The sequence below is a fragment of the Diceros bicornis genome, chromosome X, assembly GCF_020826845.1.
Source record: "Diceros bicornis minor isolate mBicDic1 chromosome X, mDicBic1.mat.cur, whole genome shotgun sequence".
Classification (NCBI taxonomy): Eukaryota; Metazoa; Chordata; class Mammalia; order Perissodactyla; family Rhinocerotidae; genus Diceros; species Diceros bicornis.
The window spans coordinates 99,990,824-100,003,543 of NC_080781.1; the positions used below are offsets into that span (position 1 = coordinate 99,990,824).

General features: G+C 36.8%; 1 protein-coding gene across 1 annotated transcript in view; it reads left to right on the forward strand.

Annotated features, from left to right (window-relative positions):
* DNAAF6 (dynein axonemal assembly factor 6) overlaps window positions 1-12,720 on the forward strand; it is a 37,008-nt gene that overhangs the window by 10,962 nt on the left and 13,326 nt on the right. The window contains exons 4-5 of the mRNA XM_058536460.1: window positions 1,383-1,488; window positions 4,518-4,614. Of these exons, the coding sequence (XP_058392443.1) occupies window positions 1,383-1,488; window positions 4,518-4,614 (203 nt within the window). The remainder of the gene's footprint in view (window positions 1-1,382; window positions 1,489-4,517; window positions 4,615-12,720) is intronic.

A 12,720-nucleotide genomic window follows, 5' to 3' on the forward strand; every position in this document is an offset into this window, starting at 1 on the left:
CATTTTCACAGAGTTAAACATTGTACACATCTTCACAAATAGAGAATGCTCTAATCCTCTTGGTCATGATCACAGTTACCAGAGGGTGGCCAGGGAAAGGAAATGAAGTTCCTTCATCAATTTAGCTAATGGGAAAATATTTTATCTGGAAAAATGTTAAAAATAATGGCTAAAATGAGGTCTGAGGGGATGATTTTAAAATTTCAGTTATCATCTCTCTACATACTCTAGAGTCTATTTGCCTTATTCAAGAGATATTCACTCCACAGAAGACTAGTTCAAATTCGGATGTATTTCTGATAATGTAAGTCTAATAATCTCTAAATTCTGAGAACAATGAGTCATATGTAAAACATTATATATAAATCTGTAATTAGGCTTTACAAAGACCATGCTAGATCGAAGCAGATAATTTCAAAAGAATTGTCAGAATTGAAAACCTGATAATCAGGTGCATTTCTGGGGATGCTTAAAAGAACTCAAAATAATGTTCTGCACGTAATGTGGGTTTCCATTTGCTGCCCCAATAGTTGAAACAAACATGTAAGCTGTTTTTTTGCGTGCCTATTTACTTTCAAACATTTAAAAATGACATGTAGAAACCCAGGCACATGTTCAGTTCTAAATAAAGGACAAATGATAGAGATTTTCCTTAAAGCTCATGTCTACATGAGGAAAATACCAGGTTAAAAAATGATCATTGCATCCACTGCTTGCAGTTTTATTAGCAGATAATATTTTTTTAAAATTATGTCATGCTTGCATGGAAAAGGTATCAAAGGTATCAAACAATGCAATATAAGACATTTCTACCCAAATCAGATTGATGGTATGTTTGATTTGTTCTTTTACATAAAAATATTTTACATATGATTATGTTTCTGAAAAAATATATAGTATTTCTTTGCATATATATATTTTATATATATTATTTTATATATTAAATATTTATATGTTATTGTGTGTGTGTGTGTGTGTGTGTGTGTGTGTGTGTGTAGAGAGAGAGAGACAGAGGCAGAGAGAGAGAAAGAGAGAGAGAATGGAAAGTTATACACCAGAATGCTATCATTGATTATCTCCAGGCAGTTGGATTGTAGATTATTTTATTTTCTTCCTTTTGCTTATACATCTTTTCCAAATTTTCTACAACCATTATTATAATTCTACAATGTATTGGTTGTGTATTGATTAAAAATTTTTAAGTCAGTTGTTACTAATTTAGCTTGTTTTTTGGTCAAAAAACTAGTGATTAGTCTGCTAGTGATTACTAGTAGAAAATGTTTTACTTTAGTGATCCCAAACTAAGTGTGAAGAAAAACAGGAGCAATTTCGAGGGGGGAAAACAGCCAACAGTGTCAGCTTTATCTTCCCTTTCTTCACAGTCATCCCTCAAACCAGTGATGAAAATAGTGAGGAAATCTGGAATCCAGAAGATGTTCCACAAGGAGCAGAGCACGATGATATGTGGGATGTTAGAGAACTACCGGAGTAAGTCAAATGAAGCCAGGAATGTGGTTTAGGGATTTAAGTCAGATCTGTCATCTGATACCATTCTATTTTTGACAAGATTCATAAAGTAACTTCTACCACATAAAAGATAAAACTACAGTGACACACAGAAGGCGTGTGTAATTGATGATTTTTTTCCTTCTAGAGCAGAAACAAATAATAAAACATAACACCTTCCTTTCGGTTATTATCTAACAAAAAATACAGATATTTCCATTATAAATTTATATTTAATGTCAGTTAGTTGTATAATCTGGAACTAACAGTGGGAAAAACCAGCCCATTAAATTACCAGCATTCATATAAAGTAAATTATACGATGTTTATGTGTCAAAGATCTGCTCAATGTTCCACAAGTTTGGTAAGAAGCTATGTTCTCCTCCAATTATCAATTATTTATTTACTAGTTATTTTAGGATTATGTTTAGTATATTTTGCAAGCAAGATTGACGCCTCACTTTATAGCCTCTTCAGTAGGATTATAAATATGAATTATAAATATGAAATTTAGAATTATTATCATAAAAAGCCTTTCCTGGGGCCAGCTCAGTGACGTAGTGGTTAGGTTCGCGCTCTCTGCTTCGGCGGCCCGGGGTTCACAGGTTCAGATCCCGGGCACAGACCAACACACAGCTTATCAAGCCATGCTGTGGTAGCATCCCACATAAAATAGAGAAAGACGAGCACAGATGTTAGCTCAGGGCCAATCTTCCTCAGCAAAAAGAGGAGGATTGGCAACAGATGTTAGCTCAGGGCTAATCTTCCTCACACACACACAAAAAAAAAACCTTTCCTTCTGATAAAAGAAATCACTCATATTTTTAAGGAACTTAAAGTATGTTTACATACATAATTTAAATTAATGGATAAATACACTAAGCTTATATATATATATATTTTAAAATAAAATCTTGATTGACTATTTAGAATGGCTTGAAAAACAAAGGCAATATTTACTAAATTTTAATGTACTTTATAAATTCTTGAAGACTTCTATGGCAAGTAATATGACAACTTTTCTAATTCTGACTATAAACTGTATCCAATGCTTTAAAAAAAAACCTATGCTTGTATTTTCTATGTCAGTTCTGAAAATAAAAGCAGTGGGGAGACTGCACATAATTAACTGGAAAATAGTATCTAGCTTTCAAATAAACAATGTCAAGAATCCGTAAACCTCATAAGAAAAATCAGAGGATTTTAAAACATTTCTGTCTGTATCTTAAGAATGAAGATAGTGAATCTCAGGTTATGTTTGTACAGTGCCCACACATCCATATGAAATAATAGAATTAAGTCACTCATTTGTCATGTTGTCTAATCAATCTCAAACATCCATATGTGGCAAGCTCCAAATTTGAGTAAATTTTCACTTTTTATCCTGATGTTTGATGTTCTGTAGAAAGAACATCCATGAAAGCTTTAAATGAATAAGAACTCCAGTCAGGATATGAATAAAATTGCTTTATAAGATTTTTTCAATCTTTATTTTCTATCTTATGCAAATACATTTTAAAATATCCCAATGGGTAAAGAATGCGAACAGGCAGTTCACAAAAGAAGAATCACAAGTGGCCAAATAAAAAATAATAAGAGCCTGAGCTCATAATGGCCTTGGAGAGAAGTATGAGGGTCTTTGAGAGTTTTTTGAGGGAAGATTTGGTATTTGATTATATATAATGAATGAGAGGAAAGCATCAAAGATTATAGCTTGGGTGACAGGGTGTATAGCGAGGCCATTAACTGTGATTGGGAGTGTAGGTGGAGGGGAAACAGTGAGTTTGGTTTTGGATCTGTGGATTGTGAGGTGCCTTTGGGACATCCAGGCAAATGTATAGTAGAGTAGGCAGTTGGAAAATTGCATCTGGAGATGAGGAGAAGAGCAGCAGCTTGAGCAAATCCATTTGGGAGTCGTGGGCATATGGATCAATACCTTTCTATTTTGTTTTAATCTGGCTTCACCTTTATAAATACCTGGTAAAGGTTATAGATTATTAAGAAAAAAGGGTCCCCATATCAAATAGCTACTTATTGTTATTCCTGTTCCAACTCAGAGAAATCCCCTTTTCATTCTTGGGCGATCCTATTTGCAAGTGGTCAAAAGTTCAATGTAGTCCTTTACTCTTCCTATCCAGAGATTTACCATTTCTTCATTAGGGTAGAATTAAATGGAAAAGATCATTTGTAAATGTTTGATTACTTCATTCCATCTAAAAAGAGAGGGTACCTTATGGCTGGGTGCTTCTATAAACCATTCTATCCCTAGGGGCCTAAATTTGGGAGCAAGGAAAGATTTGTGAATTGTCATGTATGAGGTGAAATACCAGGAAAATCTTTCATTGAACTAAGAATTCTGTAGGACTAGATTCTAAACACTATAGTGTAGCTATGTTGACTACATTACCAGTGTTTCTATTGTAGCATTTTAGAGGTGGAAAAGACCAGACAGATCATTTAGTTCAAACCCACTCCTTCCCATAAATTGTACAAATCTGAAAGCCAAGACTCCGTGAGTTTGTGACTTGACCAAGGTCACACAGTTAATGACAGAAACAGTACCAAAGCTGAATTTTCTAACTCTACTCTGTGGCTTAAATTTAGCAGAGGAGGGTTTCTATCTATCCATTAAACTCTGGGTTATGGGCCCGCTATTCTTCTGAGCCACTGTTTTCCAGGACCGGACCTTCCTTTTTTCTTCTACTTTTAATCTTGGAATCTTATTAGAAGTTCCTTCAATCTGTTTTATTTGTATAGCTCTAAAAGTTAAGCTTTATTTTGAGAAAAGAAGCATATACAATGTAAATCCTGCTTTACAGTGTTAGGTAGTTTTGACTGAGTTTCTAGACTTCTATTCCTTTATGTTCTGCTACGTGCCTGAAAAACTGCAAGCACTTATTTAGTCCCTTTTTTTTGTAATAGCACATCCTCATAAGTTTCTAGTTTTCTGCTTTGTGATGGAATTGCTCTTTCATTTGAGTCTCTATACCATTGGCTTTTTTTTTTTTTAGGTATGAGATTATATTTAAACAGCAGGTGGGAACTGAGGATATATTCCTGGGACTCACAAGAAAGGATTCTTCAACAGCTTGTTGTGAGGATCTAGTGGTAAGCCTCTCCCCTCTTCCCCATTTTCCATATGAACATTATAGCTAAATTGACTGACTGTTGTATACATAATACCATAAGCAAGGCTGTAAACTCTAAAAATAGTGGTTGCTATATTTCAGGTACTAAAGGAATAACGGATTAGACAGTTTAAAATTGGTAAACATGTACAAAATAAACTAAATTTACACATGTGGATAAGATTTACAAACATAGTAGAGTCATATGACATAATATGCTATTTCTAGTCCTAATTAAAACTGCCGAATCCAACTGGACTGAATTTTCTTTCATCCTAGTTCTGTCCCATGCATGCCATCTGATTGGTTATTAACTTCTGATGAGTTGACAGGCAATCCGAATGAAATATTTCCTTCCCTAAATCTGTCTTATCTCTTCTAACTGTATTTCTTTTAATGATTCAGTTTATATTGGGGTAAAGATTTAAAAAGGGTTTTTTTCTTAATTTTGGGATCTAAACTTCTGATTTAAGACTCTAAAAAGAGGGCCGACCCCGTGGCTTAGCGGTTAAGTGCACACGCTCCACTGCTGGCCGCCTGGGTTTGGATCCCGGGCGCACACCAATGCACCGCTTCTCCGGCCATGCTGAGGCCACGTCCCACATACAGCAACTAGAAGGATGTGCAGCTATGACATACAACTATCTACTGGGGCTTTAGGGGGAAAAATAAATAAAATTAAAAAAAAAAGACTCTAAAAAGACATTTAAAATGTTATTTGGCTCCCTTGTCTGAATGACACTACAGCAGGCTGGAGAGCATTCTTTGTGAAGCCACTGTTCCTATGTAATAACAACAGCAATACCAACAGTATCAATGAGACCACCTTACTTTTGCTTATTTGAACCTCATAATGATCTTGAAAATCTAGGTCTAACCAAGAGTGTGGAATGCAACTCATTTTGGCAATATACACTAGTAATTCTGGTGCTGAGAATTTATTTTTTGAGATCAGGGGCTATGCATCTCTCTCTTCCCCTCCCTCTCTTTCAATATTTTACAGTATAGAGTACTGAGGCACCCATAGAAGATGGTTAATATTTTTTCTTTAAGCAAATGATAAGTGGAATCTCTCATTTGCATGAACTTCAGATTTTCTCTTATTAGCAAAATCTAAGACATTCAATTGAATCAAGTAACATAATGGGAATAGTGACTTTAAGTACCTCAGGAGATTTTTTAAACTCTAGTGAGTTAAGGTTTCAAGTGATCTTGAAGTAATTAGCTCCCAGGGTTTTACCAGTAATATTCAAATTCCTCTCTTTAAATTACTGTAAAATTACTTTTTTGATGTCTAGTATTGAGGATTGCTCTAAACTCTGGAGAAATTCTAGGCCCTAAATAAATAAAACTGTTGTGGGCCTTTCCATTTCTCTCATGCAAATCACTACTAGTTTTAATAATAAAGGTATACTGAATGAAGAATCTTGGAAACCAAATCACACCTCAGAATAGGAATATAGACTTTATCTAAAACTCAACAGATATATAAAGAAGACTTGGTCTCTCCCTCTAATGAATTTATAGTTGATTGGGGAGACAAAACTAACATAAGTGAAGTCATTTTATTATTAACAATCAAACTCAGTGTTGACAATTGTAAATCTACCCAGAGTTCAGAGAGTTTGGATAAAGCATGGACATCACTGAATGGCAGTAGCAGATGAAACATTTCTTGGTGCTGTGGCACTTTACGACATGTATACTGTTCTTTTTCTCCTTCTTTCTTTTTATTCATATATTCAATCTTTAAATACTTAGTGAATACTACTGCATACCGGGCACTGCCATAAGTACTAGGGATACAGAGATAAATAAGAAACAATTACCCTCAAGGAATTTACAGGAAAGGAGACGGACACCTAACAAATCACTGTAGTTCAAATAGGGTAAGTACATATTTAGAGGTATATACCACGTACATGGTGACATAAAGCAGAAAGTGATCAACCCTGGGTGGATAGGATTTCTACAGTGGACAACATTCCAAGAAGGGCATTCCAAGCAGAGGTAAGAGCACATGGAAAGGTATCCAGGCATGAAATATCATGGCTTATTTGAGTAAGCAGTGAGTATAACAAAAATAAATAATTGTGGACAGTGGTATACTGGTAAGCTGACTCTCAAAAAAGAAAAAAAGCCCTGATTTGTAGCTTGAATTTTATCCGGTAGGCATATTAATGATGACATCCACCGTTGTTGCTTACCTCCGCTGGTAAGACTCAGACTAAAGAGGTTGTTGACCAATCTCATGTATTTCTTTCTCAAATTTATAAGCTTAATATTTCTGTTGATAATATGGCATTTATTTCCTCAAATCTAAAGCATCCTCAAATTGTAAATGTTCCATTTATTTAATAACAAATGAAAAAAAATGTATAATGCTCCATTAAATGTGTGCATTGATTGTGTGATGCATCCCAATATCAGAAACATTGAAATGTGGGGAAAATTGCATCTTAGAATTGGCTAAATATGTTATTTGGGACCTGGACCTGGCCTGTATGTAATAATCCAACCCAGAGACTTGAAGAAGAAGACCTCTGCTTAAGCTGAGGAAGGTAATAGGAGCACATACAATCTGTTTAAGAACGAGGAGTGATTTGGGGTTTAAAAATTCACAAAGACCACCCTTTCCTTTACCCTCCGGAGACTCCGAATAAGAAAGCAAGATTTATGATTCCTAAATCAAAGCGATTGTCCTAAATGAAATTCTGAGTTAGGAATATGAATGTCGTCAGCAAACCTTCCATTCTTTTCTTCTAACCCCAATTCAAAGAGCTCCATTATCCAAATTCTGCCTGCTGCTCTACTCCCTTATTTGTAGCTACCAAACTTCCCTTGCCTTAATCTATATTTAGGCATTTTCTTTTTTAAAATAAAAATTGTATATATTTAATGTGTACAACATGATGATTTGATATACATATACATATTGAAATAATTACAACAGTCAAGCTAATTAACATACCATCTCCTCATATACTTACCATTTGTGTGTGTATATGGTGGAAGCACCTGAAATTGACTCTCTTAGCGAATTCCCAGTATTCAATATAGTATTATTAACTGTAGTCATCATGCTGTACATTGATTTTAGAGCTAGAGCTAAGCCAGTGGTTTGCAGGTTTGTTTTTAGCTGCCAACCCTTTTCTTCAAACAAAATTCTATGAGAAAGCCCAACACATAAAACACATAAAAATACCACTGCCTTGGTTAAAGGGTACTATCACCCATTAGGCTGCTCCTAGGAGAAAAATTGGGGCTCCTTGGAACACAGTTTGAAAGATGCTGATCTAGTCTTTCCTCCTTATATTACAGCTGAGAAAATAAGGTCAAGCTTACAAGGTATCAAATACTCATATAAACTAATGGAAGAATAATAAGAATGCTAGAGGGTTTTTTCCACCTAGGTGAAATGTATATGTTTTTCTTTGAACCTCATGAGTAGAATGCCCCTGTCTTGTTTTGTTTTGTTTTATTTATTTTTTATTCTTTATTTTCTCTTTGATCCTCTATCCTCTCCATCCCTCCTCACAAGGTTTCCACTGTAACAGGTTTGATATATATCCTTGACTATATATCCTGGAATACATATTTATCTTGTCTGCTAAAATTTTTCAATTCAACAAATACTTATTGAGCACTTACTATAAGCCAGATACTCAGTATACAGTGTTGAACCAAATAGGTAAGGTTCTCCTTCTATCAAGGAGCTTACTGTCAAGAGATCAAGCAGTCCATAAGCAGCAGCACAGATTTTCATAGATCCATCCAATAAGGAAAGGTAAACCCAAATGGATATAGTTTATTACTTACACAGACAGCATAAGCAAGATCAGCAGAGTGTCAGCTCCCTGTGTCCCTTTGCCCCACAGGACGACATTGAACTAAAGGAGCCAGATGACAGGTGACATGAACAGTGGGACACTCTTGCTGAAGAGCCAACTCCAGCTTGCAGCTGACTCTTTTATAGCCTGCGCCCAAGGGGAGGGAGGTGGAAAGTCCTATGCCTTCCCGGAACCAGGGAGTAGGGTGAGAAACTGCCTCGTGGCTTCCTCCTGCAAGATAAGGAACTTCTCACAAGGTAGAAAGACAGATAAGAAACAGCCTTGAGGCAGCTCCTCACAAGACTGCCTATCTTCCCACATTCCAGGAAGATCACAGGATGTTCTGCCAAGACCTGGGCAGACCCACAGTTGAGCCTTGCCTTCTTGTGGATAGTGCAAGGTCACCAGAGTGCCATAGTGGAGCCATTTCCCTACATTTACAGTCTATGAATAAAAGTTTTTATCCTGATTGTTTTCACTTAACATGATATAATAATAATAGCAAACAATTTATATAATGCTTACTATGTGCCAGGCATTTCTCTAAGAACTTTGCACATAGTAACTCATTAATCCCCATACTAAAACTCTATGAAATAAGTACTATTGTTCCTGTTTTACAAATGAGGTTACTGAAGCACAAAGAAATTAAGTAACTTGCTTAAGGTCACACATTTAGAATCTGGCCAAACTACAATTTGAATCCAGGCAATTTGAATTTGGTAGAAGTATGTGCAAAGCGATATGGGCACAAAGAAGAGGAAGTCCAAGCAGACTTTACAATACAAGTCGCATTTGACCTGGACATTTGGAGGACATAATAGTTTGTCAGGGTGGAAAAGTGTCTAAGCAGAGTGAAAAGCATGAGCAGGGCATAGTGCTATGAAAGTATATAATGTGTTTTGAGAACTGTTCATGATGTTCTTGGAGCCCCAGAATGCACTAGTATGGAGTAATAAAAGATAAAACAGAATGGGCAGCTTAGAGTTAGTTGTAAAAGACCTTGAATGTCATACTGTGTGCTACGGACTGAATTGTGTTCCCCCAAAATTTATATGTTAAAGCCCTAACCCCCCAATGTGATGATATTTGGAAATGGAGACTTTGGGAGGTAATTAGGTTTAGATGAGTTCACAAGGGTTGGGCCCTCAGGATGATATTAATGCCTTTATATGAAAAGACATGGAGAGCTTGCTCTGCTTGCTCTTTCTCCCTGCCATGTGAATACACACTGAGAAAGCAGCCATCTACAAGCCAAAAAGAGAACTCTCACCAGAAACCAACCATGCTGACATGTCTGGCATGCACAGACTTCCAGTCTATAGTATTTTGTTATGGCAGCCCAAGCAGACTAAGACAGCATGAAATTTGGACTTTATTTTGTGGTCATCAGAGTTACTAAACATGTTAAAGCAGGCAAGTTAAATGATTAGAGGCACATTTCAGAACAACTCTAGTGGCAGATTATGATGGAGAATTTGGTGGAGGTTATGGTAGGAGATGAGTGTGAGATTGAGAGACTGGTGGTAGGAAAACCAGTTGATAGACACTTGCACTAGTTCAGATGAGAGAAGAGCCTGGACTGTGGCAATGGGGATAGAAAAGCATGGCCTCAGTAGACATTTTGGAGGTAGCATTGATAGGATTTAGAAAGTGGTCTAATGTGGTATGTAAGGGAGAAACAGGAGTGAGACTTCTAGCTTGGGTGATAAGGTGAATGGTGATGGTATTAATCAAGATACAGGAATGTAAAGTGGTTTATCTCTGGATGGTAGTCTTAGAGATGGTTTTTATTTATTTTTTCTCATTTGAATTTTTCATATTTTTTATAATTACCATCTATTACTTTTGGAATGAGAGTAAAGGAATGGTGGTTTTGTTTGTGTTGTGGGGATCAGGTATGGAATGCAAAAGAAAGAAGATGAAATTCTAGGAGAAAAATATTAAGTTTTGGTTATATTGAATTTGAAGTGCCTGTAGGAAATCTTGTTGGAAGTGTCCAGTAGGCAGTTAGAAATACAAATCTATGGGGAACTCAAAGACAGGGACAGGAGATGTTGATTTGCAGAGTTGGTGTTTGCTCTCTACAGGGGTTAGAATACTTGTATACTACCACAGAGTGCTGGTTTGCATCAGGCTTGGAATGAAGTAGAGCTGATTTTAGGTAACATGTGTATGTGTGGAGAGGGGGAGGTGTTGAGAGGAATACTAGGAAACTTGCAGAAATGGGATGAAATGGGAACAGAATAGGTGGCCCTTGGGATAGGGTCAACAATCAGAGACAGAGTTCAAACAGAGGCATTGTGAATTCTCACTCCAGTTCCAGGCCAGATATTGAAAACCAAGAGGAATTGGATCAATGAAGTGAGGTTGGGATTGTGGCATGGCTTTAGAGATATGAACGATGATGGGGGAAGCCAAAAAGCTGTCATAGAAACAAGATAGGAAAGAATGGGAACCTGCCTACCCCTGAGAAACAGGGCTGACTGAAGTACTAACCTCTTGGGTGCCAGTTGGGGAATGTGGAAAAAAAGCACTTGAGGTAGCAAAGATATATAGAGAGATAGCCTGGCTTCCCCATAGGACTGTATGTAGCGGGAAGGGGGATAGGTGCAGTGGGGAAGTAAGTCAGTGGATTCTCATTTTCACCCATGGGTGTTGAACAGCAGACTGTCTCTAAAATCCAAAAATGAATGAGGCTAGGCTTACTGATATTCTGCCAAATGGCCCATCATTTGTTCTAGGAGAGGGGAAAAGCAGCCTACAGATAGTTTTTTACTCTTTTTAAGCTTCAATGGATACATAGTATTTTGGTGCTCCTACTTGAACGGATCTGTACTGATAAAGGGACGTTCTGATGTGACCTAAAAAACAAGCCTCGTTTTTTGTTTCATCGTCATCTCCTCACCGGGATATGAGCCTTACTCCATCTCTAAATCTCAATGAGAATAGAGTGAGAATCAGGGATGGTGTAGGAGTCAATCACCACCTGGCAGACGCAACTAGAAGTCACATGTTTATCACACGAATTCAACTCAGAAAGGGCTATCAATCATTCAGAGCAAAGTGTCTGCCATCCTCTGAGAATTCACTTGTTTCTTAAATGGTCTGCTTCTCAAATCCTTATTTGTCTCTTAAGGTTAAAACCGTCATATTTGCTTACTTTTAATGAATAAATAGATTTGGCTGCTTGATTATGGAATGGATTCTGTTTTCTATTTAAAATTCCAGAGGATGAACACCTTTTTTTTGTAGGCTTTCTGATTATGCTAACTTTATTTGATTGGTTATATATCAGACTGTATTGCAGGGAGAAGGATATTTGAGCTGTAATACAATTCCTTATTATAGGCTCCAGGCAGCACAGTAAACCTTCAATTAAATTTCTAATGGTTCTCTCAGCAATATACATACATTTATAGTTAATATCCTAACATTCTTTCATAATGATGGTGGGGATAAATACCCCCTTAAAAGCTAATCTAATTGTATAGACAATATATTTCTGATTATGAAAGGTATATATATATATTTAAAACTTTAAATAATACCAAAATTAATAGAGTTGAAAATAAAAGTTCCCCATAATGAGAAAGAGAGAGAGAGAGAGAGAAAGAGAGAGAGAGACATAGAGAGGAGAGACAGTTTGAGATGGGCTTAAGTTCAGGGATGAAATAAGAGTGAAAGATTTTTTTGTGTGTGTGTGAGGAAGATCAGCCCTGAGCTAACATCGATGCCAATCCTCCTCTTTTTGCTGAGGAAGACTGGCCCTGGGCTAACATCTGTGCCCATCTTCCTCCACTTTGTATGGGACGCTGCCAAAGCATGGCCTGACAAGCGGTGCATCGGTGCGCACCCCAGATCCGAACCCAGGCCACCAGCAGCAGAGCACGCGCACTTAACCTCTACGCGACAGGGCCGGCTCCCTGAAAGATGTTTTTATACATATTACTTGGTAATAAAAATCAGTAATTTTACATTAGATGATGTCATTTTGAGGAAGTGTCATCAAAATATCTGAATCACATGGTCCGGAATCCTTGAACCAGAACTGGCAGAAACTTCTGTATCCATGCAAGCAGATTCACAGATTGACCCTAGAAAATACCAATATTTGAAGGATGGATAAAGGAAGAGAAACTGAGAAGGATATTCAGAGATGGGGGGAAATCATAATAGTATCTACTGATGTAGAGAAGCAAAGCAGGATTAGGGTGCAGAAGGAACTTTTAGATCCATCAAGTAAGAAGTCTTTG